Source organism: Phocoena sinus, chromosome 15 (assembly GCF_008692025.1).
Source record: "Phocoena sinus isolate mPhoSin1 chromosome 15, mPhoSin1.pri, whole genome shotgun sequence".
NCBI classification, from domain to species: Eukaryota; Metazoa; Chordata; class Mammalia; order Artiodactyla; family Phocoenidae; genus Phocoena; species Phocoena sinus.
In genome coordinates, this window is record NC_045777.1 from 52,350,629 (window position 1) to 52,378,072 (window position 27,444).

The 27,444-nt window shown below is 42.8% G+C and overlaps 1 protein-coding gene across 11 annotated transcripts; it reads left to right on the forward strand.

Annotated features, from left to right (window-relative positions):
- The first annotated feature begins 691 nt into the window (after window positions 1–691).
- On the forward strand, window positions 692–27,444 carry ZNF75A (zinc finger protein 75a). Of its 11 annotated transcripts, none has more exons than XM_032606558.1 (10): window positions 717–1,325; window positions 2,091–2,175; window positions 2,600–3,118; window positions 4,648–4,843; window positions 5,528–5,685; window positions 5,963–6,089; window positions 7,503–7,654; window positions 7,943–8,069; window positions 9,806–9,869; window positions 27,287–27,444. In XM_032606558.1, exons 2-10 carry the CDS (start codon window positions 2,113–2,115, stop codon window positions 27,402–27,404), a joined length of 1,524 nt encoding a protein of 507 aa, XP_032462449.1. In that variant the 5' UTR covers window positions 717–1,325; window positions 2,091–2,112; the 3' UTR covers window positions 27,405–27,444. The 11 variants fall into 11 exon arrangements, with proteins under 11 accessions (XP_032462445.1, XP_032462451.1, XP_032462447.1 ...); XM_032606559.1 differs by having other exon boundaries at window positions 9,759–9,869; window positions 27,287–27,337; XM_032606552.1 differs by lacking the exon at window positions 27,287–27,444 and adding an exon at window positions 10,049–14,035 and having other exon boundaries at window positions 9,759–9,869.

Sequence of the window (27,444 nt, forward strand, 5' to 3'; positions counted from 1 at the left end):
ATAGGACAAGATGAAAAGAAGGTTCCCATGCTCCAGGGAGCACGCTGTGGTGGAAAAAGCAGAAAACAGGACAAAGGGGCCCTAAATTCCACTGGAGGACCTGCCACCGGTGAATTATGTGACCTCGATCAAGTCACTCCTTATCTCTCAATTCTCTGTCAAGGAGATCTATAAAAGGAACCTATTTCACAAGTAAAAACCTACCTCACAAGAAAAAACAGAATCGTGTGTGCACGCACGGCCCAGAAATGAGTACACACCCCTCAGGGGCCGTCGATCCTGACCGGGACAAAACGACCTCGTACTGTGGGAAGCTGCGACAGGGCCCTGGCCGGCAGCTCGGGCACGGCCGGCTGAGCCGCGGTAAGGTCTGGGGCCCAGCGCACGGAAGGGAACGGTGACCCTCAGGGCGGGGCCTGGGTCACCAGGCTCAGCCGGCAGCCCGAACACGACACAGGAACGCCCTGGACGCACGCGCCCCACAAAGCTGGGACGCGAGACGGCGACACAAGGGCGCCAAGCCGCGCGCAGGGCCCTCTAGGCTGGGCGGGCCTGGGGACTCGGTGGCCTTAACTCTTTCTTGCCGCCAGGGCTGAACCCGGGCGGAGGCCGGTCACCCAGGTCGGCCTGGAGCGGCAGCGCTCACGGACCCAGCCGGGGCTGAGCGGGTCCTCCCCGGAAGTGCGTCACTTCTGCCTCCGGTTGGAGTGCGGGTAGCTAGCAGCGCAGGGAGGATTTCAGGTCGGGTAGGGGGGACCAGGTGGGTCTAAATAGTGCCCGGCCTGCGCTCCCAAACCCCGGGGCCTCGGGGGCCCGCCCCTGAGTGGCGCGTGGCGTGGAACTGTCCTCCTTATAGCGGTGGCCGGGCCGGCGGCAACTTGTGGTAGAGCCCCGGGAAGAGGGAGCGGCCTTCACGAAGCCAAGCCGTCCGAGGTAACCTAGAAGCGGCTTCCGCTTCGGCGCCGGCCCCGGAGCCTCCGAGAGACTGCGGCCGCTGCTTGGGGCCGCTGCACAGCGGCCGGTGGTGTTTCCGAGACGGGCGACAGGACTGTCTGGGGCGAGGCCCGCCGTCAGGCTCGTGAGGCCGCTTTCTCCAACGTTTGTGCGGGTGGCGCCCAGGGCCGCGCGGCGGGAGCCCGCTCGGACACTGCCCGCAGGCACAGTGCTCGCGGGCGCGCCCGGGCGGTCGTGTTCACTTTCCCGCCTCCGCCGGCGTTTCCTTTACTGGCTGATGTTACTGCGGGAGAAACGGGCGGTCCAGCCTCAGTCAGATCAGCTTACTCTGATGCAAAAGCCTGGGAAGTGTCCCTGCTCCTCAGAGCCAGGTGGGCATCGGGAGCCGGCCGTTTGTGAACACCGTAGCTTCCTGGGCAGAATTTCGGTGCCCTTTCTGCTGGATCACCTCAGGGAAAGTGAGCCTCACGAGGCTCTCCTCAGCCTCGCTTAGAGGTCTAAATGAGCCCTGGAGAAATGTAGCAGCTGAATGTAATCATGACCAACTAACATGCTGTCCTTTTTCTTCCAATTGACATTTGGATAAACATTTTGTGAACAAGGATCAGCTGTAATTTTTCCTAGGTCAAGTAACGAGAAATTAAAAATACAGGTATAGGACTTACCTTGTGGCGCAGTGGTTGGGAATCAGCCTGCCAATGCAGGGGACACAGTTCTAGCCCTCGTTCAGGAGGATCCCATGTGCGGCGGAGCAGCTAAGCCCATGGGCCACAAATGCTGAGCCTGCGCTCTGGGGCCCGCGAGCCACAACTGCTGAACCCGCGAGCCACGGCTACTGAAGCCGGAGCGCCTAGAGCCTATGCTCCGTCCCAGTCGTTGCAAATAGAGAAAGCCCACGCGCAGCAGCGAAGACCCAACACAGCCATACATACATACATACATAAATAAGTGAATTTGGAAAGGAAAGGAAAAATACACAGGTATACATCTTCTGCATGGTGCTCTTTATATGTCTTCCAAAGAAATGCCAAGACAAATGTAGAGCAACTAGTTATTTAATTGGGGGTTGCTTTTGAGAAGAATAAGGCTCCATTTTTCTGATTTACTTTTCTTCTACTCTGGTCTCATTGTTTCAGCTCTCCTGCCAGTTTTCATACAATGGAAAGGAGCACCTCAAATGTTCCAGGAAGTGAAGGCTTCCATCTTCCCAAAAGGATAAAGGTCATAGAAGTTGTACCCTCTTACTGAAGACAGACTAGGACGATATGTTGAAATTTAAGAGAAACTCAGAATATTCTCCTGATCTTTCCTTTACACGGAGAGGATGGCATAGGAAGTGCATCAATTAAATCTTTGGATAATCCCCAAACTCCTTGGAGCCAGTGGGTACTAGTTTTTTCACCCACCAACTTTTCCTGATTTTTTTTTTTAAGGCAAAGTGATTTATTGGCATTTGTCTTTAATAAGCTGTGCTGTATTCAGCTGAATAATAGAAAGAAAATGAGAGAAACAAGGGCCTGGCAGTTGATTTGGGTTTTTTTGGCAGTTGATTTTTAAAGTTCATGTTTCTCTCATAAGTAACAAGTAGTAAAGTTCATGTGACTTTCTTACTGACATGCACTTTCTTCTGCCCTCAATGCCTTAGGAAGAAGATCCTTTTATTGATTTTGTTCCAGACCAGACTGGGCCTCAGTTTTCAGAGGTAGTGCTGGAGGTGTGTCCAATACAGGAGCAGAATTGTTCCTCGAGAAGAATGATGACCATAGATCTGAAGGTGGCTGAGTACTTGAACCCTCAGATCAGGACTCTGTGGGAGACCAAGGGACCTGTGACAGGGAGCTCCAGTCAGCATAAGAAATATGCCCCCCAAACGGACAGTCCCAGTCCTGAGAGGTCTCACCAGCACTTCCGGAGCTTCCTCTATCATGAAGCAGCTGGACCCCGGGAGGCTGTTGACCAGCTTCTGGAATTATGCCGTCGGTGGTTGAGGCCAGAGATTCATTCAAAAGAGCAGATCTTGGAACTTGTGGTGCTAGAGCAGTTCCTGTCCATTCTGCCCAGGGACACCCAGACCTGCATAAAGAAGCACCATCTACAGAGCATTGAGGAGGCTGTGGTCCTGGTAGAACACTTGCAGAGGGAATCTGGTCAAACGAGGAATGGGGTGAGAAGAAAGATTCCTGTTGTATACAGTGAAATAGGGTGATGGTGGATGTATTGGGGCAATTAATTGAGAAATAAAGTGAAATAGGTAACTTCTGTTGTCCCTTTAGGACATGTAAAGCAGAATGTAAAAGCACAGATCCACAGCCATAGTCAGTGCATATGATTCAGAAATCCTGAGAGAGGCTTCCCTGGCCTTAGGGAGAGAGTTGCTTTTTGCCCTCTTTGGAGCCAGGGTGTGTTGAGGGTAATGAGCCTAGTCTGGCTCGGCGAAGGAGATGGGCCTCAAGTTCTTAGAAACAACAAAAGGCAATAAGGAGTTGGAGAGGAAGCGACAGATCCAGAAAAGGAGGAATTCCTAGAGACCAAAGAAGAGTGAAGATAGGAAAGAAGGAGAAACCAAACAACTAGAGGAAGACTGCCCAGGAAGAGAAAAAGTAGAAAGAAAACAGGGAAAGAAAGATTTGGAAATCCCAACAGAGTAGCTGAGAGAAGAAAGAGCGTGAGTGATAGTGTCCTCTGTACCGTAGACAAGGGCCTCCACTGCCTTCCCTCAGTGGTTGTTCCTTGGCTGTGCTGTGAGCGGGGATCCAGGGCATGCCCTTGGGCAGGTGGCAGCATACCAGCTAGCTTCACAGGCCTACTGAGAATACCGGGAGGGCACACGTTTTGTGTCAAAATTACTTGAGGATAGGTTGGAGCCCTGACCCTCTTTTGTTTTTTAATTTACTTTTGGCAGCATCGGGTCTTCGTTGCTGTGTGTGGGCTTTCTCTAGTTGTGGTGAGCGGGAGGTACTCTTCGTTGCGGTGCGCGGGCTTCTCATTGCGGTGGCGTCTCTTGTTGCGGAGCACGGGCTTTAGGTGCGCGGGCTTCAGTAGTTGTGGCTCTTGGGCTCTAGAGCCCAGGCTCAGTAGTTGTGGCACACAGGCTTTGTTGCTGTCTGGCATGTGGGATCTTCCTCGACCAGGGCTCAAATCCATGTCCCCTGCATTGGCAGGCGGATTCTTAACCACTGCACCATCAGGGAAGCTCAGAGCCCTGGCTCTTTCCTCCCACATTTTTCTCCGTTTCATCCCAATCCTCTGTGAGACTCTTCCCTGGTGGCCATGTGGAAAATCTGGTTGACAGACACCTTTTAAATTCAATTCCTTTATCTTTTGAGAGAGAAGACAGAAAACCACTAAGGCAAGAATCTAAGTTGGGAGAGAAAGTCTGTCAAGGCAGCATGAGAACAGGTGGCCTGTGCAGCCCTGTTAGTGGTCTGAGCTGGGCTGGATGCAGAGGGTGGGGGCTGCTGTCTTGGAGGGCTGGCAGTAACCACACCTTTTCTCCTCTTCTGCCAATATTCTTATATTTTGTGTATAGTTCTTGTGGAAAACTGGTGGTCTCGTATCTCTTTTAAGTCTTTGTGACATTTCCTTTAGCGTCTCCTTCTTCCCACAGTTTGCACTCTGCTTTTTCCTCCCTCTCCCACCAACTCCCAAACGAAAAGTAAGTTCCATGGTAACAAGGATGGGCATTATTTCTAGGTTGCAGAGCATGAGCTGGGAAAGGAGGCAGTGCTCTTGGGAGAAACAGCAGAGGCCCCAGGCTTCAAGCTGAAGCCAGCAGAGGCCCAGCAAATGGGCATGTCCCAGGATGAAGAAATTTGGAATACACACCAGAGTCTACAAGAGCTGCTGATCAGGAATACCCACAAAGAAACTGAGCCCGTATGTGAGAGGGGTAAGGAGCTTCATGTTACTTTCCTTCTCTTGGGAGCTGTGATAGTAATTTAAGCCAAAACACATGAGCACTTTCTGGTTGCCCTGCCCTGTGGATCTACTAATGCAGCCACGTTAGCAATTAGAATGCCCCCCAGGTTATGGTAGAGCAGACCAGGTGTGGTTGAAGGTGGGGGTTGGCCTAAGATACAGAAATCTCCAAACCACAGAACCCTGTTAATAACACTGGGAACTCAGTTTTTTACACTTGATCTTAGCCAAAAGGCCGAGAAGCGATTGGAACTCAGTTTTTTAGAAAAGTGGAGAGGGTTGGGCCCACCTTGTCCTCATAAAATACAGAAGGAATTGGAATCAGAAATCGGTTGTCAGTGGTGGAATGTGAAGAAAATTGTGTACCAGGAAAGAAATGATAAATGATTAAAATCTCCTACTGTATACTGGAGTCCCTGAGTATGTCATTTTCAAATATGTTTAAGCTTTGTCAAACTCTGAACAATTTGTGTCATGAGAGGAAAATTAAAAGGGTTTTTCCTTTTGTTAATTTTGCTTATGAAAACTGGCGAATCTGTTTAGAGGCTGGTAGATACTTGGTTCTCATTAACAAGGAGAAGGCCATTTCTGGGCACCATACACTTGTAAAGGTGTCTCATCAATACTGAAAAACTCAAGGTCTTCTGTATTTTAGAAATGAGCCTAGGATATTCAGAAACAGAAGCGAGAGAGATTTCCTGTGGCTCTCCTTCACCCACAGCGGTGTCTGCTCACCGGATCCTAGCCTTTCCTGAGCAGACAAACACCAAAGACTGGACAGTGGCACCTGAGCTCATCTTGTCTGAGTCCCAGGTGAGCTGTGCTTTCCAGCTTCTTAGGGCTGCCTTTCCCTGCTGCCCTTGACCCGCGCTCCCCAGCAGGTATTCAGAGCTGTTAGTCCAGATGTTCCCCACGATTTGGGGCACTTGTTAGTTGATCCCTTGCCTCCTTCCTTTCTGCCTTCTCACTTTTTAAAAATCAAATGCTGTTAATTCCTTTTGTGACTGGCTTACCATGCAGTTGATGGCTCAGAAGGTTGGGCTGCTTTTGAAGTGGCAGGTACTGAGCTAAAGCCCATTTTCTTCTCTAGAGCTTGTTGACATTTGAAGAAGTGGCCATGTATTTTTCCCAAGAAGAATGGGAGTTACTGGATCCTACTCAGAAGGCCCTCTACAATGATGTAATGCAAGAAAACTATGAGACTGTCATCTCTCTAGGTAAAGATTCTTCCCTTCCCTTTGCATAGGAGTGGAGTAATCTGTCCTGTTGTTGGCGTACTGAGAATGCACCCCTGTGAGAGAGTCTCTGTTCTAGTAGCTGACTGGTTCTCAACTAGATGGTGTGGGCAGGGAAAAGGTATATCCAGAACACCAGGGAGCTTTTTCCCAGTGCACATGATCATTCCTTATCCTAAATCTGCCTTCTTTCCCTCCAGATTGCTCTTCTCTTAACTTTCCCATCTCCACAAAGGACACCACGATTCACCCAATATTTTAGCCCAGAAAACTTGGTCATCCTTTACACCGATCTTATCAAACACCAGTAGTATTACTCCATCACTAGTCCTCTTGGCTCCACCTTCACCGTGTAGCCTGAGTCCAACCAAGTCTCAGCCTGCTGTGCTTTAGCATCTTGGTGTAAGCCAGCGGCATCTCTAACAAGGTCCACCTCAGTACTTTCTATCTGGCACCCCCCGCCACCATTCCTCCCCTCCCGCAGGCTGTTTTCCACACAGCACAGCCAGAATCTTTTAAAAACTGGATCATATCAGGACACTTCTCTGCATGAAAACCTTACTGTGACTTTTCACACATTCATAATGAATCCAAACTCCTTGTAGAGGCACCCAGGACCCCCCAAATTCTGGCCCCTCCTCACCTTCCTGCCCTCATCTCCTGCCATTCCTGCCCTGCTCAGTCCTCTTTAGCCACACTGGTCTTCTTGCTGTTTCTTTTTTTTTAATATATAAATTAATTTATTTGTTTGTTTTTGGCTGTGTTGGGTCTTCATTGCTGCATGCGGGCTTTCTCTAGTTGCTGCGAGTGGGGACTACTCTTCACTGCAGTGCGTGGGCTTCTCATTGCTGTGGCTTCTCGTTGCAGAGCCCAGGCTCTAGGCCCACGGGCTTCAGTAGTTGTGGCGCATGGGCTCAGTAGTTGTGGCTCGCGGGCTGTAGAGCACAGGCTCAGTAGTTGTGGCGCGTGGGCTTAGTTGCTCCATGGCATGTCGGATCTTCCTATAACAGGGCTCAAACTCGTCTCCCCTGCATTGGCAGGCGGATTCTTAACCACTGTGCTACCAGGGAAACCCTTCTTGCTGTTTCTTGAACTCACCAAGCTCATTTCTTCCTTTGTATTTCCTTTACTTGGCACACTGGACTCAGTACTACATTTTCCAACACCTCTAATTTTTGTCCAACTCAGGAGAATTCATGTCATGTAAGGAAAAAAACAAGACTTCCTTTTATTGACTTCACTCATGAAAACTGAAGAGAGTCAACTGGGAAACCCATCTTAGGGGCTAGTAGATGCTTGATTCTTGTTTAAAATGAGATAGCCACTTCTAGGTACCACATAGCACTTGTAAAGTGTTCCATTTCTACTGAAAGATCAGGATCTTCTATATTTCAGAACTGAGCCTAGGATGTTCAAAGACAGAAGGGAGAGAAATTTCCTCTCACTCTTCTACAGCGGTGCCTGCTCACCAGATCCTAGCCTTTCCTGAGCAGACAAATGCCAAAGATTGGACAGTGGCACCTGAGCTCGTCTTGCCTGAGTCCCAGGTGAGCTGTGCTTTCCAGCTTCTTAGGGCTACCTCTCCCTGCTGCCCTTGACCCACACTGCCCAGCAGGTGCACAGAGGTGTTAACCGACATGATCCCCCTCAGGAACTGGGCACCTCCCAGGCTATTTGCTGATCCCTTGCCTACTTCCTTTCTGCCTTCCCACTTAAAAAAAATTCATGTGCTGTTAGTTCCTTTAGTGACTGGCTTACCATGCAGTTGATGGCTCAGAAGGTTGGGCTACTACTGTAGTGGCAAGTCCTGAGCTAAAGCCCATTCTCTTCTTTAGAGCTTGTTGACATTTGAAGAAGTGGCCATGTATTTTTCCAAGGAAGAATGGGAGTTACTGGATCCCACTCAGAAGGCCCTCTACAATGATGTAATGCAAGAAAACTATGAGACTGTCATCTCTCTAGGTAAAGATTCTCCCCTTCCGTTAACATAGGAGTGGACTAATCTATCCTGTTGTTGGCGTACTGAGAATGCACCCCTGTGAGAGAGTCTCTGTTCTAGTAGCTGACTGGTTCTCAACTAGATGGTGTAGGCAGGGAAAAGATCACCAGGGAGCTTTTTCCAAGTACACATTCCTTACACTATTTGGAATTCTTGATCTCCTCTTCTCTCCAAACTTGCCCTTACATCTTGCCCATATCATCTCCGTAAAAGGAATACCCACTCATCCACTTGTTCAGAGCAAGAAACATCCAGTCATCCTTTACCTTGATCTTGCCATAATACCCCACTAAGTCTAATACATCACTCTTGGCTCCACCTTCACAGTGTAGCCTGAATCTGATCATGTCTCAGCTTATTGTGTTAGCATCCTGGTCTCAGCCAGCAACATCTCTATCAAGGTCCACCTCAATACTTTCTAACTGGCACCCACGGCCACCACTCCTGCCCTCTCAGTCTGTTTTCTACATGGCAGCCAGAGTCTTTTAAAAACCTGATCAGATCATGACATTTTCTGCTTCAAAACCTTGCAATAACTTCTTGTAAGGTTCAGAATAAATCCAAATTCCTTACCAAGGCTCTCAGGACCCTCCAAAATCTGGCCCCTCCTCACCAGCCTGTCATGTCCTACTACTTGTGCCCTTGCTCTGGCCTCTTTGTTCATACTGCTCATCTTGCTGTTTCATGGACTTGAGGTGCTCATTTCTTTCCCCTTCCCTCTGCCTGGCCCACGTTTCTGCCACATGGTAAAATTCTCATTTTAGGGTTCTGCTCAGATATCACTTTCTAAAACAGGCTTTTCATACAGCCTTATCTAAAATATCTTCACAAGCAGAATCTTAAATGTTCTCTCACCCTGCTTTAGTTTTCTTCAAAACATTTATCACTTCCTGACATTTTATTTGCTTGTTTATTAATGTTAGATTGTCTCACTCTGCACTAAAAGATAAGCTCTGTGAGAACAAGGGGCTTGTCTTATCCACCACTGTATCCTTAGCACATAGAGGGTGTCTGGTGCACCATAGCCACTCAGCACATATGTATTGAATGACTGAGTGATGAATACTTTCCATACTTGGCAATATGACTTAGAGAAAGTCCACTAAGTAATTCTGGTCTGTTTCCTCCACCTGGATGTGAACCAGTGAGCTATGGGAATGGTAGAAATCTTTCCTGATCCAGTGTCTAGTACCTGAGATCTAAATTGAAAGTTGCTATAGTATAACAGGAATCACTTGTGTTTATGATACCCAGCCCACTGACCTTCACATTGACTCCTCTAGACCTGGCCTTATCCAGTATGAGTCTTCCTAAAGACTTAATAGGACCAGGTATATTTCCTACAGCCTCTGCAGTTTGGTCCTACCTTAGTAGAATATGGGGTATTCTTGGTAGCAGAAGATGGGGATCATGCACCGGATTCCCATGCCCTATATCCTTTTCATTGGTCCAGCTTAGGTTTATTTCTCACTCTCTACTTTGTATATCCACCCACAAATGAAGTATGTTATGAACCTGATACCAGATATGAGTCTATCCATTTAACCATTTGGTGTTGCAAACTGTTAAAGTATCCTTTGCTCTTCCTGAAATAGTCTGGAATTACTGGACTATTGTTACCAATCCTTGACCTCAGTTTTTCCATTTCACAGCATTATTTGTGCTCCCCAAACCTAAAGTGATCTCCTGTCTAGAGCAGGGGGAAGAGCCGTGGGTTCAAAGATCCCTGGAGTTCAAGGACAATTCGGGAGAGCTGCCTACAGGTAAGTACACCATGGGAAGAAAGGAAATGTGCCTTAATAGGAACTTTTACAAGGGCTTAACATTTTACACTTCTGCTTATCTGTTTTTTTTAAAAATTAGTGTTCATCCAGTTTTTCTCTTCATTACTGTGGCTTTCTTGCTCTGTCATATGGTTAGCTGTTTCTTATGTTTATTCCAGCAGGGCTAAAGCTCAAAAATGACACTGAAAATCTTCAGCCTCTATGTCTTTCTGACTTAGAAATACAAGTACCAGTAGATATAGCATCAAAAAAGGCCAGATTGAAAGTCCCCCAGAAAACAATGGGCAAAGAAAATCATGGTGATATGCATAGGGTGGGGAAATGGCACCGAGATTTTCCAGTGAAGAAAAAAAAGAAACTTTCAACCTGGAAACAAGAGCTGCTGAAACTTATGGATCTTCACAAAAAAGAACGTGCAGGAGAGAAGCCTTTTAAATGCCAGGAATGTGGGAAAAGCTTCAGAGTTAGCTCTGACCTTATTAAGCACCAAAGAATTCACACTGAAGAGAAACCATATAAATGTCAGCAGTGTGATAAGAGGTTTAGGTGGAGTTCAGATCTTAATAAGCACTTAACAACACACCAAGGAATAAAACCATATAAATGCTCATGGTGTGGGAAAAGCTTCAGTCAAAATACAAATCTCCACACACACCAAAGAACTCACACTGGAGAGAAGCCCTTTACATGTCATGAATGTGGAAAAAAATTCAGTCAAAATTCCCACCTTATTAAACACCGGAGAACTCACACAGGTGAGCAGCCTTATACCTGTAGCACATGCAGGAGAAACTTCAGCAGACGCTCAAGCCTTCTTAGACACCAGAAACTCCACCAGTAAAGGGAAGCTTGTTCGGTGTCCTCAGTCTGAAGAAATTCACCAAGTGGAGCTGGACCTTAAAGTTATGAAAAGTACAAAATTATGAAGCATGAAGAATTTTTCATCAGTGGAATTTTTCATCAGGAAACTTTGGGAAATAAACATGTTTCACAGAAGGAATCAAGGTTGAGTCTGCAGGGAATGTGTTAGTTGTACTACTTGCTGTTTTTACTAAAACTTTCAGGGATTTCCTTAGCAGGAGAGGTGTTCTAAGAACATTCAGAGTAAAGGGAAAAGCTGTTTTGGGACTGTATTTGGCAGAATAGCAAATTCAGCTTCAAATAGTGGATGCAGCCATGAATTCTTCTGTGGTCACAGAGGTGAATATTGTTGGTTTGCATTGATTTCCTCAGCCACTCTTAAGCATACATGTTAGAAACATTTGTAGCATGGTCTTCCAAAACAAAGCAATAATATGACGTTTAATTGCATACCATTGTCTTCCAGGTTTACCAATTTCAGTAATCTCATGGGCAGAAATGAATTCTAATGTAAAATTTTTGAAGAACCAAATTGGATTTTCTTAACTGTCCCATCATCGGGTACTGTTCACAAATTTGGACATTGTTTGAGTTCCTTTTTTAACTTTTTAGCTAATTCAGCTCTGGAATACTATTAGTACAGTTTTTACTGTGATGAAATCATATTTACTTCACCAATAGGGAATCTGCCCAGGTGAACTAATCGCTATTGTATGCCTCTCTGGTGGTGGATGGAAAAGGGAGAACACCTCTAAGAAGGAGATAATATGGAAACGGGTTGGAATCTTTAGCCATGTAAAGAAGAATTTTCTCGAGTAAAAGAAACTAGACTGTTTACTTATGTCACAATATCAATAGGATAAAACAGCCATAAAAATGAGCACTTTTCCAAGGTCTAAATGGAAATTAATGGCAATTCAGGATCACCTTCTCAGGTTTTTTATCTGTTTGCATTTTAACTTGGCTTTTGTATGTCATTACGAACAAGGAGGGCTTCCCTGGTGGCGCAGTGGATGAGAGTCCGCCTGCCGATGCAGGGGGACACGGGTTCGTGCTCCGGTCCGGGAAGATCCCACATGCCGCAGAGTGGCTGGGCCCGTGAGCCATGGCCGCTGAGCCTGCGTGTCCGGAGCCTGTGCTCCACAATGGGAGAGGCCACAACGGGAGAGGCCACAACAGTGAGAGGCCCGCATACCGCAAAAAAAAAAAAAAAAAGAACAAGGAGAGGGTTATATTTGGGAACTGGAGTGTTTACTGCATCAGGATCCTATGGGTCACAGGGCATGTTACTCTGGGAATCCAGTGAACAGGAGACCAGTTCCCAAAAGCAAAGATTTGGGAGAGGATGCTGAGTGGTAGGCAAGGACGGACAAATACACATGTGTGTTGGTTGACTTACACTGTAACTGTTAAACAGGAAGGGTCATCCTTCTGTTTTCTCCATCGTATCATGTAACAGCCTTAGTGTACACATTTGATAGATTGCAGAAAATCTCTGTAGGCTGTGGATTTTCTTGTAGCTCCACCTTTTATCTACAACAGTGATGCAGATGTGTTCCTGATAGAGCATCTAGGTGTAATCAGGAAAGGAGTTAAACAAGGAAATAAGAGATCCAGAGGCTTGTTGAGACCCCATAGCTAGTGGGTCTGTTGGCTGTCACTTAGCTGCATCAGTCAGGCCTGAGGGCAGGATTAGCAGGACTGATCTGTATGTTGTTCCTGCCCAGCCAGCCTGGATGACATTGTATTGTGTCTATTTCTATTTCTAGCTTGTAAAACATTCCTGTTTCTTGATTGGTTACTGAAACACTCTTAAATCTCCAGTTTTCATATGAAATAGAGATAACACTCAACTCAGGGTTTTTCTGGGGATTAGAGGGGTTGATGAAGGAAAAGCACTTATCGGCCTGGGAAATAGCAGGGTCTCAGTCAGTGTGCGTGTCCTTCCCTTTCCCCTGGTCCCCAGTGGTATGTTGGGTGGACTGACTACATTAAAGGAGCAGATGCATTTGTGGCTGTTGCAGCTCCTTCCAGGAGCTGAGCACTCGTGGTGGTGGTTTGCTCGGTTGATTTGGTCCTTGGCTTCAGTGCTTTATGGTGTAAGTCACCTGAGGTTTTGGTCTGCCGCTTTCAGCAGGATTTCATTTTCTTCTCTAAGATAACTGTACCAGTATACCAGTGTGCTTATTTTTTAAGCTCGGCCAGCTCTGCAGCTCTGGTCTGCATAGATCTTACCCAACAGTCTCAGCCTTACACCCGTGGGACTCTGTTTCTTCTCCCAAGTTATACATATGGATTTCTTGCTGACATTACATTCATTCATTCAATTTAATGAGGGCCTATTATGTACCCAGGTAGTCTTCTAAACTAAGGATATAGTAGTGGACAAGGAGACAAAATGCATATCCTCATGGAGCTTGTATCCTAGTGAACAGTAAGAAGGGAGTGGTTAGACTTTTTTCTCCTTGCAGTTACACAGGATCCTGAGATAGTTTTGAGCAGTAGGTTGTCTGCAGAACTCTCACTTCTCAGCTTAAGCATTTATATTTTGGTGCAGGACTCTCTAATGCTGTCTTTCCCTGCCTCAGTCATATAAGCACATACAGAGAGAGAGGTCACAAGTCAGAACAGTCTGGAATGCCGAGCCCCCCACATTGTGGAGGGGTATCTGTTCCACAGAGTCTCCCAGACCTATAATGGACTCTGTAGGAATAAGAAGTAAACTTTTGTTGCGTTAAATCACTGGGATGTTGGTGCTGTGTGTTTCTGCAGCATAACGTGGCCTGTCTTGTTGGAAATGCTAGAACAGATCCAGCACTTGCTGGATGACATATGTAACCCAGCAGATGTTGACAGTCTTCTTGAAATAGGAGAGATGTGAACCTTAGGATGAAACTAACACCATAGAAGGCAGAGCAGAGTGATAAATACTCAGGTTTTAGAGACACCACTGAGCGGTAGGATCAAGAATCACCTGACACCTAGAATTGCCCAGGACTTTTTAGCGACGTAAATCTATATGTTTCCTCTTATTGTTTAAACCAGAGTGATTGGGGTTTCTGTTCATTGTAACAGAAATCATTCTAATACATAGAACAATAACTGATTTAAGATAATATATGTAGGAGAGAAACAATGTTCTTATATATGCCTATTTAAAAGCTTTCATTATGAGGCTTCCCTGGTTGCGCAGTGGTTAAGAATCCACCTGCCAACACAGGGGACACGGGTTCAAGCCCTGGTTGGGGAAAATCCCACATGCCGGGGAGCATCTAAGCCTGAGCGCCACAACTACTGAAGCCAGCGTGCCTAGAGCCCATGCACCGCAACAAGAGAAGCTACCGCAATGACAAGCTTGCGCACCACAACAAAGAGTCGCCCCCACTCGCCGCAACTAGAGAAAGCCTGCGAGCAACAATGCAGCCAAAAATTAATGAATTAATTAGTTAAAAAAAACCTCATTACAGAAATAATCAACATATTTAAAATAAAGTAAAGTGAGAAGCCCCTATATAGGCTTTAACAATTTTGCTAACTTTTGTCATTTATCCCCTCCAGTTTTTTTTTGCGTCTATTGAGTTGATCATATGGTTTTTATTCATCAATTTGATAATATGGTGTATCACATTGATTGATTTGCATATATTGAAGAATCCTTGCATCCCTGGGATAAATCCCACTTGATCATGGTGTATGATCCTTTCAATGTGTTGTTGGATTCTGTTTGCTAGTATTTTGTTGAGGATTTTTGCACCTATATTCATCAGTGATATTGGTCTGTAATTTTCTTTTTTTTGTAGTATCTTTGTCTGGTTTTGGTATCAGGGTGATGGTGACATCATAGAATGAGTTTGGGAGTGTTCCTCTGCAATTTTTTGGAGGAGTTGAGAAGGATGGGTGTTAGTTCTTCTCTAAATGTTTGATAGAATTCACCTGTGAAACCATCTGGTCCTGGACTTTTGTGTGTTGGAAGATTTTTAATAACAGTTTCAATTTCATTACTTGTGATTGGTCTGTTCATATTTTCTATTTCTTCCTGGTTCGGTCGTGGAAGGTTATACCTTTCTAAGAATTTGTCCATTTTTTCCAGGTTGTCCATTTTATTGGCATAGAGTTGCTTGTAGTAGTCTCTTAGGATGTTTTGTATTTCTGTGTCTGTTGTAACTTCTTTTTCATTTCTAATTTTATTGATTTGAGTCCTCTCCCTCTTTTTCTTGATGAGTCTGGCTAATGGTTTATCAAGTTTGTTTATCTTCTCAAAGAACCAGCTTTTAGTTTTATTGATCTTTGCTATTGTTTTCTTTGTTTCTATTTCATTTATTTCTGCTCTGATCTTTATGATTTCTTTCCTTCTGCTAAGTTTGGGTTTTGTTTGTTCTTCTTTCTCTAGTTCCTTTAGGTGTAAGTTTAGATTGTTTATTTGAGATTTTTCTTGTTTCTTGAAGTAGGCTTGTATAGCTATAAACTTCCTACTTAGAACTGCTTATGCTGCATCCCATAGGTTTTGGATCGTCGTGTTTTCATTGTCATTTGTCTCTAGGTATTTTTCGATTTCCTCTTTGATTTCTTCAGTGATCTCTTGGTTGTTTAGTAACACATTGTTTAGCCTCCATGTGTTTGTTTGTGTTTTTTACGTTTTTTTCCCTGTAATTGATTTCTGATCTCATAGCATAGTGGTCAGAAAAGATGGCTTGATATGATTTCAATTTTCTTAAATTTACCGAGGCTTGATTTGTGACCCAAGATGTGATCTATCCTGGAGAATGTTCCATGTGCACTTGAGAAGAAAGTGTAATCTGCTGTTTTTGGATGGAATGTCCTATAAATATCAATTAAATCTATCTGGTCTATTGTGTCATTTAAAGCTTCTTTTCCATATTCATTTTCATTTTGGATGATCTGTGCATTGGTGTAAGTGAGGTGTTAAAGTTCTCCACTATTATTGTATTACTGTCGATTTCCTCTTTTATAGCTGTTAGTAGTTGCCTTATGTATTGAGGTGCTCCTATGTTAGGTGCATATATATTTATAATTGTTTTATCTTCTTCTTGGATTGATGTCTTGATCATTATGTAGTGTCCTTCCTTGTCTCTTGTAACATTCTTTATTTTAAAGTCTATTTTATCGGATATGAGTATTGCTACTCCAGCTTTCTTTTTTTTTTTTTTTTTTTTTTTGTTGTCAGCTTTCTTTTGATTTCCATTTGCATGGAATATCTTTTTCCATCCCCTCACTTTCAGTCTGTATGTGCCCCTAGGTCTGAAGTGGGTCACTTGTAGACAGCATATATATGGGTCTTGATTTTGTATCCGTTCAGCAAGCCTGTGTCTTTTGGTTGGAGCATTTAATCCATACATGTTTAAGGTAATTATCAATATGTGTGTTACTATGACCATTTTCTTAATTGTTTTGGGTTTGTTTTTGTAGGTCCTTTTCTTTTGTGTTTCCCACTTAGAAAAGTTCCTTTAACATTTGTTATAGAGCTGGTTTAGTAGTGCTGAATTCTCTTAGCTTTTGCTTGTCTCTGAAGGTTTTGATTTCTCCATCGAATCTGAATGAGATCCTTGCCAGGTAGAGTAATCTTGGTTGTATGTTTTTTCCCTTTCATCACTTTAAGTGTATCATGCTACTGCCTTCTGGCTTGTAGAGTTTCTGCTGAGAAATCAGCTGTTAACCTTATGGGAGTTCCCTTAATGTTGTCATTTTTCCCTTGCTGCTTTCAATAATTTTTCTGTGTCTTTAATTTTTGCCAGTTTGATTACTATGTGTCTCAGCGTGTTTTCCCTTGGATTTATCCTGTATGGGACTCTCTGCACTTCCTGGACTTGGGTGGCTATTTCCTTTCCCATGTTGGGGAAGTTTTCGACTATAATCTCTTCAAATATTTTCTCAGGTCCTTTCTCTCTCTCTTCTCCTTCTGGGACTCCTATAATGTGAGTGCTTCTGCGTTTAATGTTGTCCCAGAGGTCTCTTAGGCTGTCTTCATTTCTTTTCATTCTTTTTTCTTTATTCTGTTCTGCAGCAGTGAATTCCACCATTCTGTCTTCCAGGTCACTTATCCTTTCTTCTGCCTCAGTTATTCTGCTATTGGTTCCTTCTAGTGTAGTTTTCATTTCAGTTATTGTATTGTTCATCTCTGTTTGTTTGTTCTTTAATTCTTCTAGGTCTTTGTTAAACATTTCTTGCATCGTCTCGATCTTTGCCTCCATTCTTTTTCCGAGGTCCTGGGTCATCTTCACTATCATTATTCTGAGTTCTTTTTCTGGAAGGTTGCCTATCTCCACTTCATTTAGTTGTTTTTCTGGGGTTTTATCTTGTTCCTTCATCTGGTACATAGCCCTCTGCCTTTTCATCTAGTCTATCTTTCTGAATGTGGTTTTTGTTCCACAGGCTGCAGGATTGTAGTTCTTCTTGCTTCTGCTGTCTGCCCTCTGGTGGATGAGTCTATCTAAGAGGCTTGCATAAGTTTCCTGATGGGAGGGACTCCAGTTTTTTGTTTTTTATTTTGCTTGGAGAGAGTGAGTTGGTTGTTTTGGAATATTTAAAGCCAATCTCAGACATTATGACATTTCATGCATAAATAGTTTCATTATAAGAGATAAACAATTCTTGACAGTCTCTGCCCTAAACCATATTTGAGAACGAATTCTCAAAGAATTCTCCCTCTTGTGGAGGCCTTCTCTCCACAAGAGGCAAGCTTAATAGAGAACGTGGGAGCTTCCTTTCCCTCCCTCAGAGGGCAACCAGAACTTGACCAACAACTTCTCGAGGTGACTTTGTAAGAGGACCCTTTTGGTCTCCCCACTGGGGTATTCATTTGTGAGAACAACAGGCAACCCAAATACTTCATAATGAGGGTGGTCCAGAAGGAATACTAGATGCCTGTAATGATCAGACCAACTTATTAGTAAGCTGAAACTACATGATCAACTGCTAACTTTTAACAAGCATCAGAGTGATTCATGCATTAAGAGTTCAGTGGCAGTAGTTAATTGTTGGTTTTCTGGAAGCCACTGAAGAACAAAATAATAATAGTAAGTACTCTCTAACATGTTCATATAGGACATTTCTCCAGGAGCTCAAAGTGCCCTCATTTACCTACTTTCATTGGTTTTCATCTTTATTTTTCTTGAAGTAATGTGTAAATGAATACTAAAAAATTAGAATTTATTGTAATTCACTTCCCTCTAAGCATTCCTGCTTGATCATATTTTTTTCTTAGTATTACCCATCACATTTAACTAACTGCTAAGATGAAAAATGAAGCGGAAATTTAATACTCCTTTTCTATTTCCTTCCTCATTTGGCGCCATACTTCCTCTTCATGAGGAATTTTCTCTTCTTTTTTTTGGTTGGTGTCCACCCCTTACCTTGATCCTCTTCTGGTGTGTTTCTAAGGTAATTATTTTGTGCTTCAATACCCAGTGCTCTAATAGTCTAGAAGTGTGGTATAACCTGCTTTGAAAGATCCCTTTATGGCCAATTTAACTTACCATACTTTATCATTTATAAATATCGACTTAATCAACAAAGTGTATTTGCAACCAGTATTCTTGGTGCCATAAACTAGTGTTTATCACCTGCAGTTCCCAAATTGACACATTAACCTGCTGCCAAAAACTGGTTCCATCTTTATCTCTACCTGTGGATGTTTGCTTCCTAAAACTTTCGGAGAGATATGCACTGGGAATGTTCATTTATTCATTCAACATTGGGCAAATGTTTATTGGGCACTTTCTATGTGCCAGGCATTGTTTTATGTGCTGAGATTTTCACTTAGCCTTTTTGCTTCTAAAGAATGCTGGGGTGAGGAGGAGGAACCTTCCCTCATGGTCCAATGGTTAGGACGCCACGCTTCCACTGAAGGAGGGCACAGGGTTCCATCCCTGGTCGGACATTCCCGCAAACTGTGCAACACATCCAAACATAAATAAATAAATAAAGCTGGACTGAGGATGAAGTGGGCATTCTCTAGGCTCCTGTACATCATTTAAACAATTTGTATATTTTTGTTATTCATTTGTTTAGCAGTTTGGCTTTCCATGGTCAGTTTCCCACTCCATCTTATCTTTTTTTAATATATATACATTTATTTTATTTTATTTTATCTTATTTTTGGCTGCACTGGGTCTTCGTTGCTGCACACAGGCTTCCTCTGGTGCGGTGAGCGGGGGCTACTCTTTGCTGCTGTGCACAGGCTTCTCATTCGGGTGGCTTCTCTTATTGCGGAGCACAGGCTCTAGGTGCGCGGGCTTCAGTAGTTGTGGCATGTGGGCTCAGTAGTTTTGGTTTGCAGGCTCTACAGCGCAGGCTCAGTAGTTGTGGCGCACGGGCTTAGGTGCTCTGCAGCATGTGGGATCTTCCCAGACCAGAGTTTGAACCCGTGTCCTCTGAATTGGCAGGCAGATTCTTAATCACTGCGTCCCCAGGTAAGTCCTAGATACATTCTCAGTAAGATATTGAGACAAAGCAAACTCCTATGAAAATTTAGGCACTTTAGTATATAAGCAATTATATCCTATTTGCCAAAAGAGTTTTGTTTATTTGTTGTTTTGGCTGTGTCACATGACATGTGGGATCTTAGTTCCCTGAACAGGGATCAAACCTGTGCCTCCTGCAGTGTACGCGTGGAGTCAACCACTGGACCACCATGGAAGTTCCAAAAGGGGTTTTTTTTTTTTTTTTTTTTGGCTGCCTTGGGTATTCTTGCTGTGCGTGGGCTTTCTCTAGGTGCAGTGAGCGAGGGGCTACTCTTCATTGCAGTGTACAGGTTTCTCATTGTGATGGCTTCTCTTGTTGCAAAGCGTGGGCTCTAGGCGCATGGACTTCAGTAGTTGCAGCACGTGGGCTCTAGAGCTCAGGCTCAGTAGTTTTGAAACACGGGCTTAGTTGTTCCACAGCATGTGGGATCTTCCTGGACCAGGGCTCGACCCCGTGTCCTCTGCATTGGCAGGCAGTTTCTTAACCGCTGCGCCACCAGGGAAGACCCAGCGTTTTTTTTTTTTTTAAGCCTGTTTTCAAATTTTTATAACCATCAACCCCCAAACAATCAGCAACTTCATTTCAGCATTACTTGGGGACTTCCCTGGTGGCGCAGTGGTTAAGAATCCACCTGCCAATGCAGGGGACATGGGTTGGATCCGTGGTCTGGGAAGATCCCACATGCCATGGATCAACTAAGCCCGTGTGCCACGACTACTGAGCCTGTGCTATAGAGCCCGCGAGCCACAACTACTGAGCCCACATGCCACAGCTACTGAAGCCCACGTGCGTATAGCCCGTGCTCCACAACAAGAGAAGCCTCTGCAATGATAAGCCTGTGAGCTGCAACGAAGAGTAGCCCCTGTTCGCTGCAACTAGCAATAGCCCGTGCACAACGAAGACCCAACACAGCCAAAAATTAAAAAAAAAAAAAAAACTATTAAAAAGAAGTATTACTTAACACTACATGAAAGAAACTCAATAGTAGAGAATTTAATATTGAAGGATTTGAATAGACATTTCTCCCAATAAGATATACAAATGGCCAGTCAGCACATAAAAAGGCAATCAACATCATTAGCCATCACAGAAATTCAAATCAAAACCACATTGAGGGAAATGCTCTAAGCAAAAGACACAAGCTTGCTGCATGGATACAAAAACAAGACCCATATATATGCTATCTACAAGAGACCCACTTTAGACCTAGGGACACATACAGACTGAAAGTGAGGGGATGGAAAAAGATATTCCATGCAAATGGAAATCAAAAGAAAGCTGGAGTCGCAATACTGATATCAGGTAAAATAAACCTTAAAATAAAGAATGTTACGAGAGACAAGGAAGGACACTACATAATGATCAAGGGATCAATCCAAGAAGATATAAAAATTATATATGCACCCAACATAGGAGCACCTCAATACATAAGGCAAATGCTTACAGCTATAAAAGAGGAAATCTACAGTAACACAATAATAGTGGAGCACTTTAACACCTCATATACACCAATGGACAGATCAGCCAGCCAGAAAATTAATAAGGAAACAAGCTTTAAATGACACAATAGACCAGATAGATTTAATTGATATTTATAGGACATTCCATCCGAAAACAGCAATTACACTTTCTCAAGTACACACAGAACATTTTCCAGGATAGATCACCTCTTGGGTCACAAATCAAGCCTCAGTAAATTTAAGAAAATTGAAATCATATCAAGCAACTTTTCTAACCACAATGCTATGAGATTAGAAATCAATTACAGGGGAAAAAACATATAAAACACAAACACGTGGAGGCTAAACAATATGTTACTAAATAACCAAGAGATCACTGAAGAAATCAAAGAGGAAATCAAAAAATACCTAGAGACAAATGACAATGAAAACACGACGATCCCAAACCTATGGGATGCAGCAAAAGCAGTTCTAAGAGGGAAGTTTATAGCAATACAATCTCCTACTTCAAGAAACAAGAAGAATCTCAAACAGTCTAACCGTACACCTAAAGGAACTAGAGCAAGAAAAACAAAACCCAGTTAGTAGAAGGAAAGAAAGATCAGAGCAGAAATAAATGAAATAGAAACAAAGAAAACAATAGCAAGGATCAATAAAACTAAAAGCTGGTTCCCTGGTTGTCCAGTGGTTAGGATTCTGTGCTCTCACTGCCGAGGGCCTGGGTTTGATCCCTGGTTGGGAAACTAAGATCCTACAAGCCACCAAGAAAACAAAACAAAAAATCAACCAAACAAAGCACATTAAGATACCATTTATCTCCCCTAGCATGGCTGTAATAAAAAAGATAATAACACGTGTTATCAAGGATGTGGAGAAATTAGAACCATCATACACTGCTGATGGGAATTTAAATTGTTCAGTCACTGTAGAATACACTCTGTCAGTAACTGCAAAATTTAAACATTACCATTTGTCCCAACAATTCCACTGCTAAGTATATACCCAAGAGAATAGAAATCTTGTGTCCACAAAAAACCTTACATATGAATGTACATAGCAGCCTTATTCACAATAGCCCCAAAGTAGAAAGAACCCAGATGTCCATCAACTGTTATATGGATGAATAAAAAGTGGTATATCCATACAATTGAATATTATTAGCTATAACAAATGAAATTCTGATATATGCTACAACATGGATGAATGTTGAAACATGCTAAGTGAAAGGAGTTAGACATAAAAGTCACATGTTGTATGAAATATCCAGAACAGACAAATCTATAGAGACAAAGTGGATTAGTGTTTTCCAGGGACTGGAAGCGTCAGGGGGTGGAGGTTGACTGTTAAAGATACAGGGTTTCTTTTGGGGTGATGAAAATGTTCTGGAATTATATACTGATGATGATATGTAAATATACTAATAAACCACTGAATTAAACGCTTTAAGAAGGTGAGTTTTATTATATGTGTCTTATATTGTAATTTAAAAATTGGCAGGGACTTAAGCAGGTATTTTATCGTGGTTTTTTGTTTTGTTTGTTTTTTTGTTGTTTTCTATTGTGGTTTTGATTTGCATTTCCCCAATTACAAGTAGGCTTCCAGGGACTTCCATGGTGACACAGTCGTTAAGAACCCGCCAATGCAGGGAACACGGGTTCCAACCTTGGTCAGGGAAGATCCCACATGCCGCAGAGCAACGAAGCCCGTGCACCGCAACTACTGAGCCTGTGCTCTAGAGCCTGCGAGCCACAACTACTGAGCCCACGTGACACAACTACCAAAGCCTACGCGCCTAGAACCCATGCTCCACAAAAATAGAAGCCACTGCAATGAGAAGCCTGTGCACGGGAACGAAGAGTAACCCCTGCTTGCTTCAACTAGAGAAAGCCCGCGGGCGGCAGCGAAGACTCAGTGCAGCCAAAAATAAAATATAAATAAATAATAAAATTAAGAAAAAAAAAACAAGTAGGCTTGCAGGTAACTAATAGTAGCAGGTGGGACAGGGAAGAAGACTGGACAAGAAAAAATGAAAGATTACATAAAAGCTTTGAGAAGGAGTAAACTAATTTAGGAAGACTTTTGTGGAGGCAGGGGTTAGGTGGCAGAGTGGAGAACCAGTAATACAGGAAAAGAAAGAAAATGTATAAAGATAGGAAAGGCTCGAGAAAAACTTAGTATTGGAGTTCCAGCTCTGGGTAAGTTGTAGTAAGCATGCTTCACCTTTTCTCTCACATAGAAAACAAGTCTAAAACCTGGGTAGAATGCATGGAGCAGCTATTTGAGAACTTCAAAGCGTCAATAGCAGCAGGTGATTTGGAGAACAACAGTAGAATTCAAAGTACCACTGAACTGATGCTGAGTTTATATAGGATTTTTAAAAAATTAATTTTTGTCTGCATTGGGCCTTTGTTGCTGCACGCGGGCTTTTCTCTAGTTACGGTGAACGGGGGCTACTCTTTGTTGTAGTGTGTGGGCTTCTCATTGCAGTGGCTTCTCCTGTTGCGGAGTACAGGCTCTAGGCGCACAGACTTCAGTAGTTGTGGCACATGGGCTTAGTAGTTGTGGCTCGCATAATGGTGAGTTTACAAGTTATATTCTCTGATGTTCCTTTACCTCAACTTAGCACAACTAGAAACCTGAAAGTGAGCACTGTAGTGAAGATGGAGACAAAGTACAACATTTATTTATGACAAAAATTCTAAGAAAACTAGGAGTAGAATGGAACTTCTTCAACCGGTAAAAGAGCACCTGTTCTTTTAAGTTAATTTATTTATTTTTATTTTGGTTGCACTGTGTGGCTTGTGGGATCTCAGTTCCCTGACCAGGGATTGAACCCAGGCCACGGCAGTGAAAGCACCAAATTCTAATCACTAGTTCACCAGGGAACTCCGAAAGAGTATCTATATTTTAAAAACCTATAGTCCATATCACATTTAATTGCAAAGACTGAATGCTTTCCCTCTGAGATAAGGAACAAAACAAGAATACCCACTTCTGCCACTCCTGTTTAGCATTGTACTGTGAGGCTTGGCTAGGCCAATAATGAAAGAAAAGGAAATACAAAACATCCAGATTTGAAAGGAAAAACAAAACTGTCTACTCAGATGACATGATTTTTATTGTGGAAAATCCTAAGATGCTACCAAAATTTCTAGAATAAGTAAATTTAGTAAGATCACAGGATACAAAGTAAGCAAATAAAACAAATTCCATTTCTATACACTGGAAACAATATAATTTACAATAGTTTCAAAAGAAATATTTAGTTATAAATCTAACAAAACATGTACAGGATATGTATGCTGAGAACTATAAACCACTGGTGAAATAAGTCCTAAGTAAATGGGAAGACATACCATGTTCATAGTTTGGAAAGACTCAACATAGTAAAGATATCAATTCCCCAGACTGATCAATAGATTTAATGCAATGTGGAAAGATCAACGAATTTGAAGAGCCTAAATAGTTTTGAAAAATAAGAAAAAAATTTGAAGGAATTACAACACTTGATTATAAGACTTTCTCTAAAGCTACATTAATCAAAAGAGTGTGGTCTTGGGGACTTCCCTGGTGTTCTAGTGGCTAAGACTCCACGCTCCCAATGCAGGGGGCCTGGGTTCGATCCCTGGTCAGGAAACTATATCCTGCATGCCTCAGTGAGGATCACATGGCAACGAAAGTCCTGTGTGCCACAACTAAGACCCTGTGCAGCCAAATAAATAAATATTTTTTTAAAAAAAAGAGTATGGGGCTTCCCTGGTGGCGCAGTGGTTGAGAGTCCGCCTGCCGATGCAGGGGACACGGGTTCGTGTCCCGGTCTGGGAAGATCCCGCGTGCCGCGGAGCGGCTGGGCCCGTGAGCCATGGCCGCTGAGCCTGCGCGTCCGGAGCCTGTGCTCCGCAACGGGAGAGGCCACAGCGGTGGGAGGCCCGCGTACCGCAAAAAAAAAAAAGAGTATGGTCTTGATAAAAGGATAGACCCACAGATCAATGGCATAGAATAAAAAGTCCAGAAGTAGACCACATAAATACAGCAAGTTAATTTTCATATGCAATTTTTTTTTTTTTTTTTTTTTTTTTTTTGGCTGCACTGCCCTGCTTGCAGGATCGTAGTTCCCCAAGCATGCATTGAACCGGGGCCCTGGCAGTGAAAGCACAGAGTCCTAACCATTGGACCACCAGGGAATTCCCATCATATGCAATTTATAAACAATTACATAAAATAAAATTAACCATTTTAAAGTGAACAATTGAGTAACACTGAGTACATTCACAATGTTGTACATGTCTATCTAGTTCCAAAATATTTTCATCACACCCCTCCCGAAAAACCCCATATCCATTAGGCAGTTACTCCCCATTTCCATTTCCCCACAGTGCCTGGAAAATTACAAACCTGCTTTTTGCCTCTCTGGATTTATCTATTCTGAATATCTAATATAAATGGTATCATACATTTATTATTGGGCCTGAATTTCTTTCACTAGCATAATGCTTTTGAAGTTCATTCACATTATAGCATGTATCAATCAGCACTTCATTCCTTTTTTGGCTGAATAATATTCAATAGTATTGATTATTACAATTTGTTTATCCATTCATCTGTTGATAGACATCTAAGTTGTTTGTAGTTTTTGGGTATTGTGATAGTTCCTCTGTAAACATACATGTACAAGTATTTTCTGGGGTACCTGTTTCCAGCTCTATTGTGTTTATACCCAGAAGTGGAACTGTAGGGTCATGTGGTAATCCTATGTTTAATTTTTGAGGAACAGTCAAACCTTTCTATAGTTGCTGAACTGTTTTACATTCCCACCAGCCTTGTACAGGGTATCCAATAACTCTACATCCTTGACAACACTTGCTATTTTCTGTTTTATTATTATTATTTTTGCCATCTAAATGAGTGTGAAGTGGTATTTTGTTGTGGTTTTGATTAGCATTTTCCCAGTGACTAATGATGTTGAGCATCTTTTCTGATTCTTCTTGGCCATTTCTCTTCTTTGGAGACATGCCTATTCAAGTCTTTTGGCCATTTCAAAATTGGGGTTTTGTCTTTTTGATTTTGAGTTGTAGGAATTCTTTATGTATTCTGGATATTAAACCCTTATCCTATGTATGATTTGTAAGTATTCTCCACCCTTTTACACATTTTCTTTTTACTTTTCTGATAATGTCCTTTGATACACAAAATATTTACATTTTGGTGATATCCAATTTATCTATTTTTTTCTTTTGTTGATTTTTGCTTTTGGTGTCATATATAAAAAGCCATTATCGGACTTCCCTGGTGGTGCAGTGGTTAAGAATCTGTCTGCCAATGCCAGGGACATGCGTTCAAGCCCCAGTCTGGGAAGATCCCACATGCCACGGAGCAACTAAGCCCGTGCGCCACAACTACTTAGCCTGTGCTCTAGAGCCCGCAAGCCACAACTGCTGAGCCCATGTGCCACAACTACTGAAGCCCACATTCCTAGAGCCCGTGCTCCACAACAAGAGAAGCCACTACAATGAGAAGCCCGTGCACCGCAACGAAGAGTGGCCCCCACTCACCACAACTAGAGAAAGCCTGCGCACAGCAGTGAAGACCCAACACAGCCAAAATTAAAATAATAAATTTTTAAAAAGCCATTATCAAATCCAATTTCGTTAAGATTTTCTCATATATTTTCTTTGGAAATTTTATAGTTTTAGCTCTTATATTTAGGTCCTGGATCCATTTTCATGATATATTTTTTGGCCTTGCCACACAGCATGTGGGATCTTAGTTCCCCAAACAGGGATTGAACCCATGCCCCATGCAGTGGAAGCACAGAGCCTTTACCCACTGAACCTCCAAAGAAGTCCCTCATGAATTTTTGTGTTTGGTGTGAGGTAGGGGTCCAACTTGTTTCTTTTGCATATGGCTATCCACTTGTGCCAGCACCATTTGTTGAGACTCTTCTTTCCTGCTTGGAATGTTCTTGTAGCCCATATTGAAAATTGTTTGGCCATAGATATATTGGTTTATTTTTGGAGTTTTAATTCTATTCTGTTTGTATATCTGTCCTTATGTCAGTGCCACATTATTTTTATTACTATAGATTTGTATTATTTTTTGAAATTGGGTAGTGTTTCTCCTCAAACTTTGTTCTCTTTTTCAAGACTGTTTTGGTTAATCAACGTCCCTTGCAATCCCATATTAATTTATATTGTAAAAGATTATTGAAATTTTGATATGGATTGCATTGAATCTGTAAATCACTTTGGGAGAATTGCAATATTAACAATGTTAAGTCTTCCAATCCTTGAACACGAGGTGTCTTTCCTTTTATGTATGTCTTCTTTAATTTATTTTAACAATGTTTTATAGTTTTCAACGTGCAAATCTTTCATTCCCTTGGTTAAATTTGTACCCAGGTACTTTATTCTTTTGGATGCTGTTGTAAATGGAATATTTTTCTTTATTTCTCTTTCATATTATTCATTGCTGCTGTACAGAAACACAACTGATTTTCTATATTGATCTTGTCCTGCAACTTACTGAATTTGTTTATTATCTTTTGAGCTTTTATATGAATTGTTTTTTGTTTTGTTTTGTTTTTTTGCCCCACAGCGCAGCATGCAGGACCTTAGTTCCCCCACCAGGGATCACACCCCGACCCTTGACAGTGAGAGTGTGGAGACCTAACCAGTGCATTGCCAGGGAAGTGCCTGGGGTTTTCTATATGTAGGATCATGTCATCTCTGAATAGAGGAAGATTTATTTCTTCC

Excerpts from the sequence above, each read along its gene's own strand:
- ZNF75A (XM_032606552.1), top strand. The coding sequence starts at position 2,113 with ATGGAAAGGAGCACCTCAAATGTTCCAGGAAGTGAAGGCTTCCATCTT. Across the intron at positions 7,655-7,942 it reads TCGTCTTGCCTGAGTCCCAG|AGCTTGTTGACATTTGAAGA; the intron begins GTGAGCTGTGCT and ends TCTCTTCTTTAG. Across the intron at positions 8,070-9,758 it reads TGAGACTGTCATCTCTCTAG|CATTATTTGTGCTCCCCAAA; the intron begins GTAAAGATTCTC and ends TCCATTTCACAG.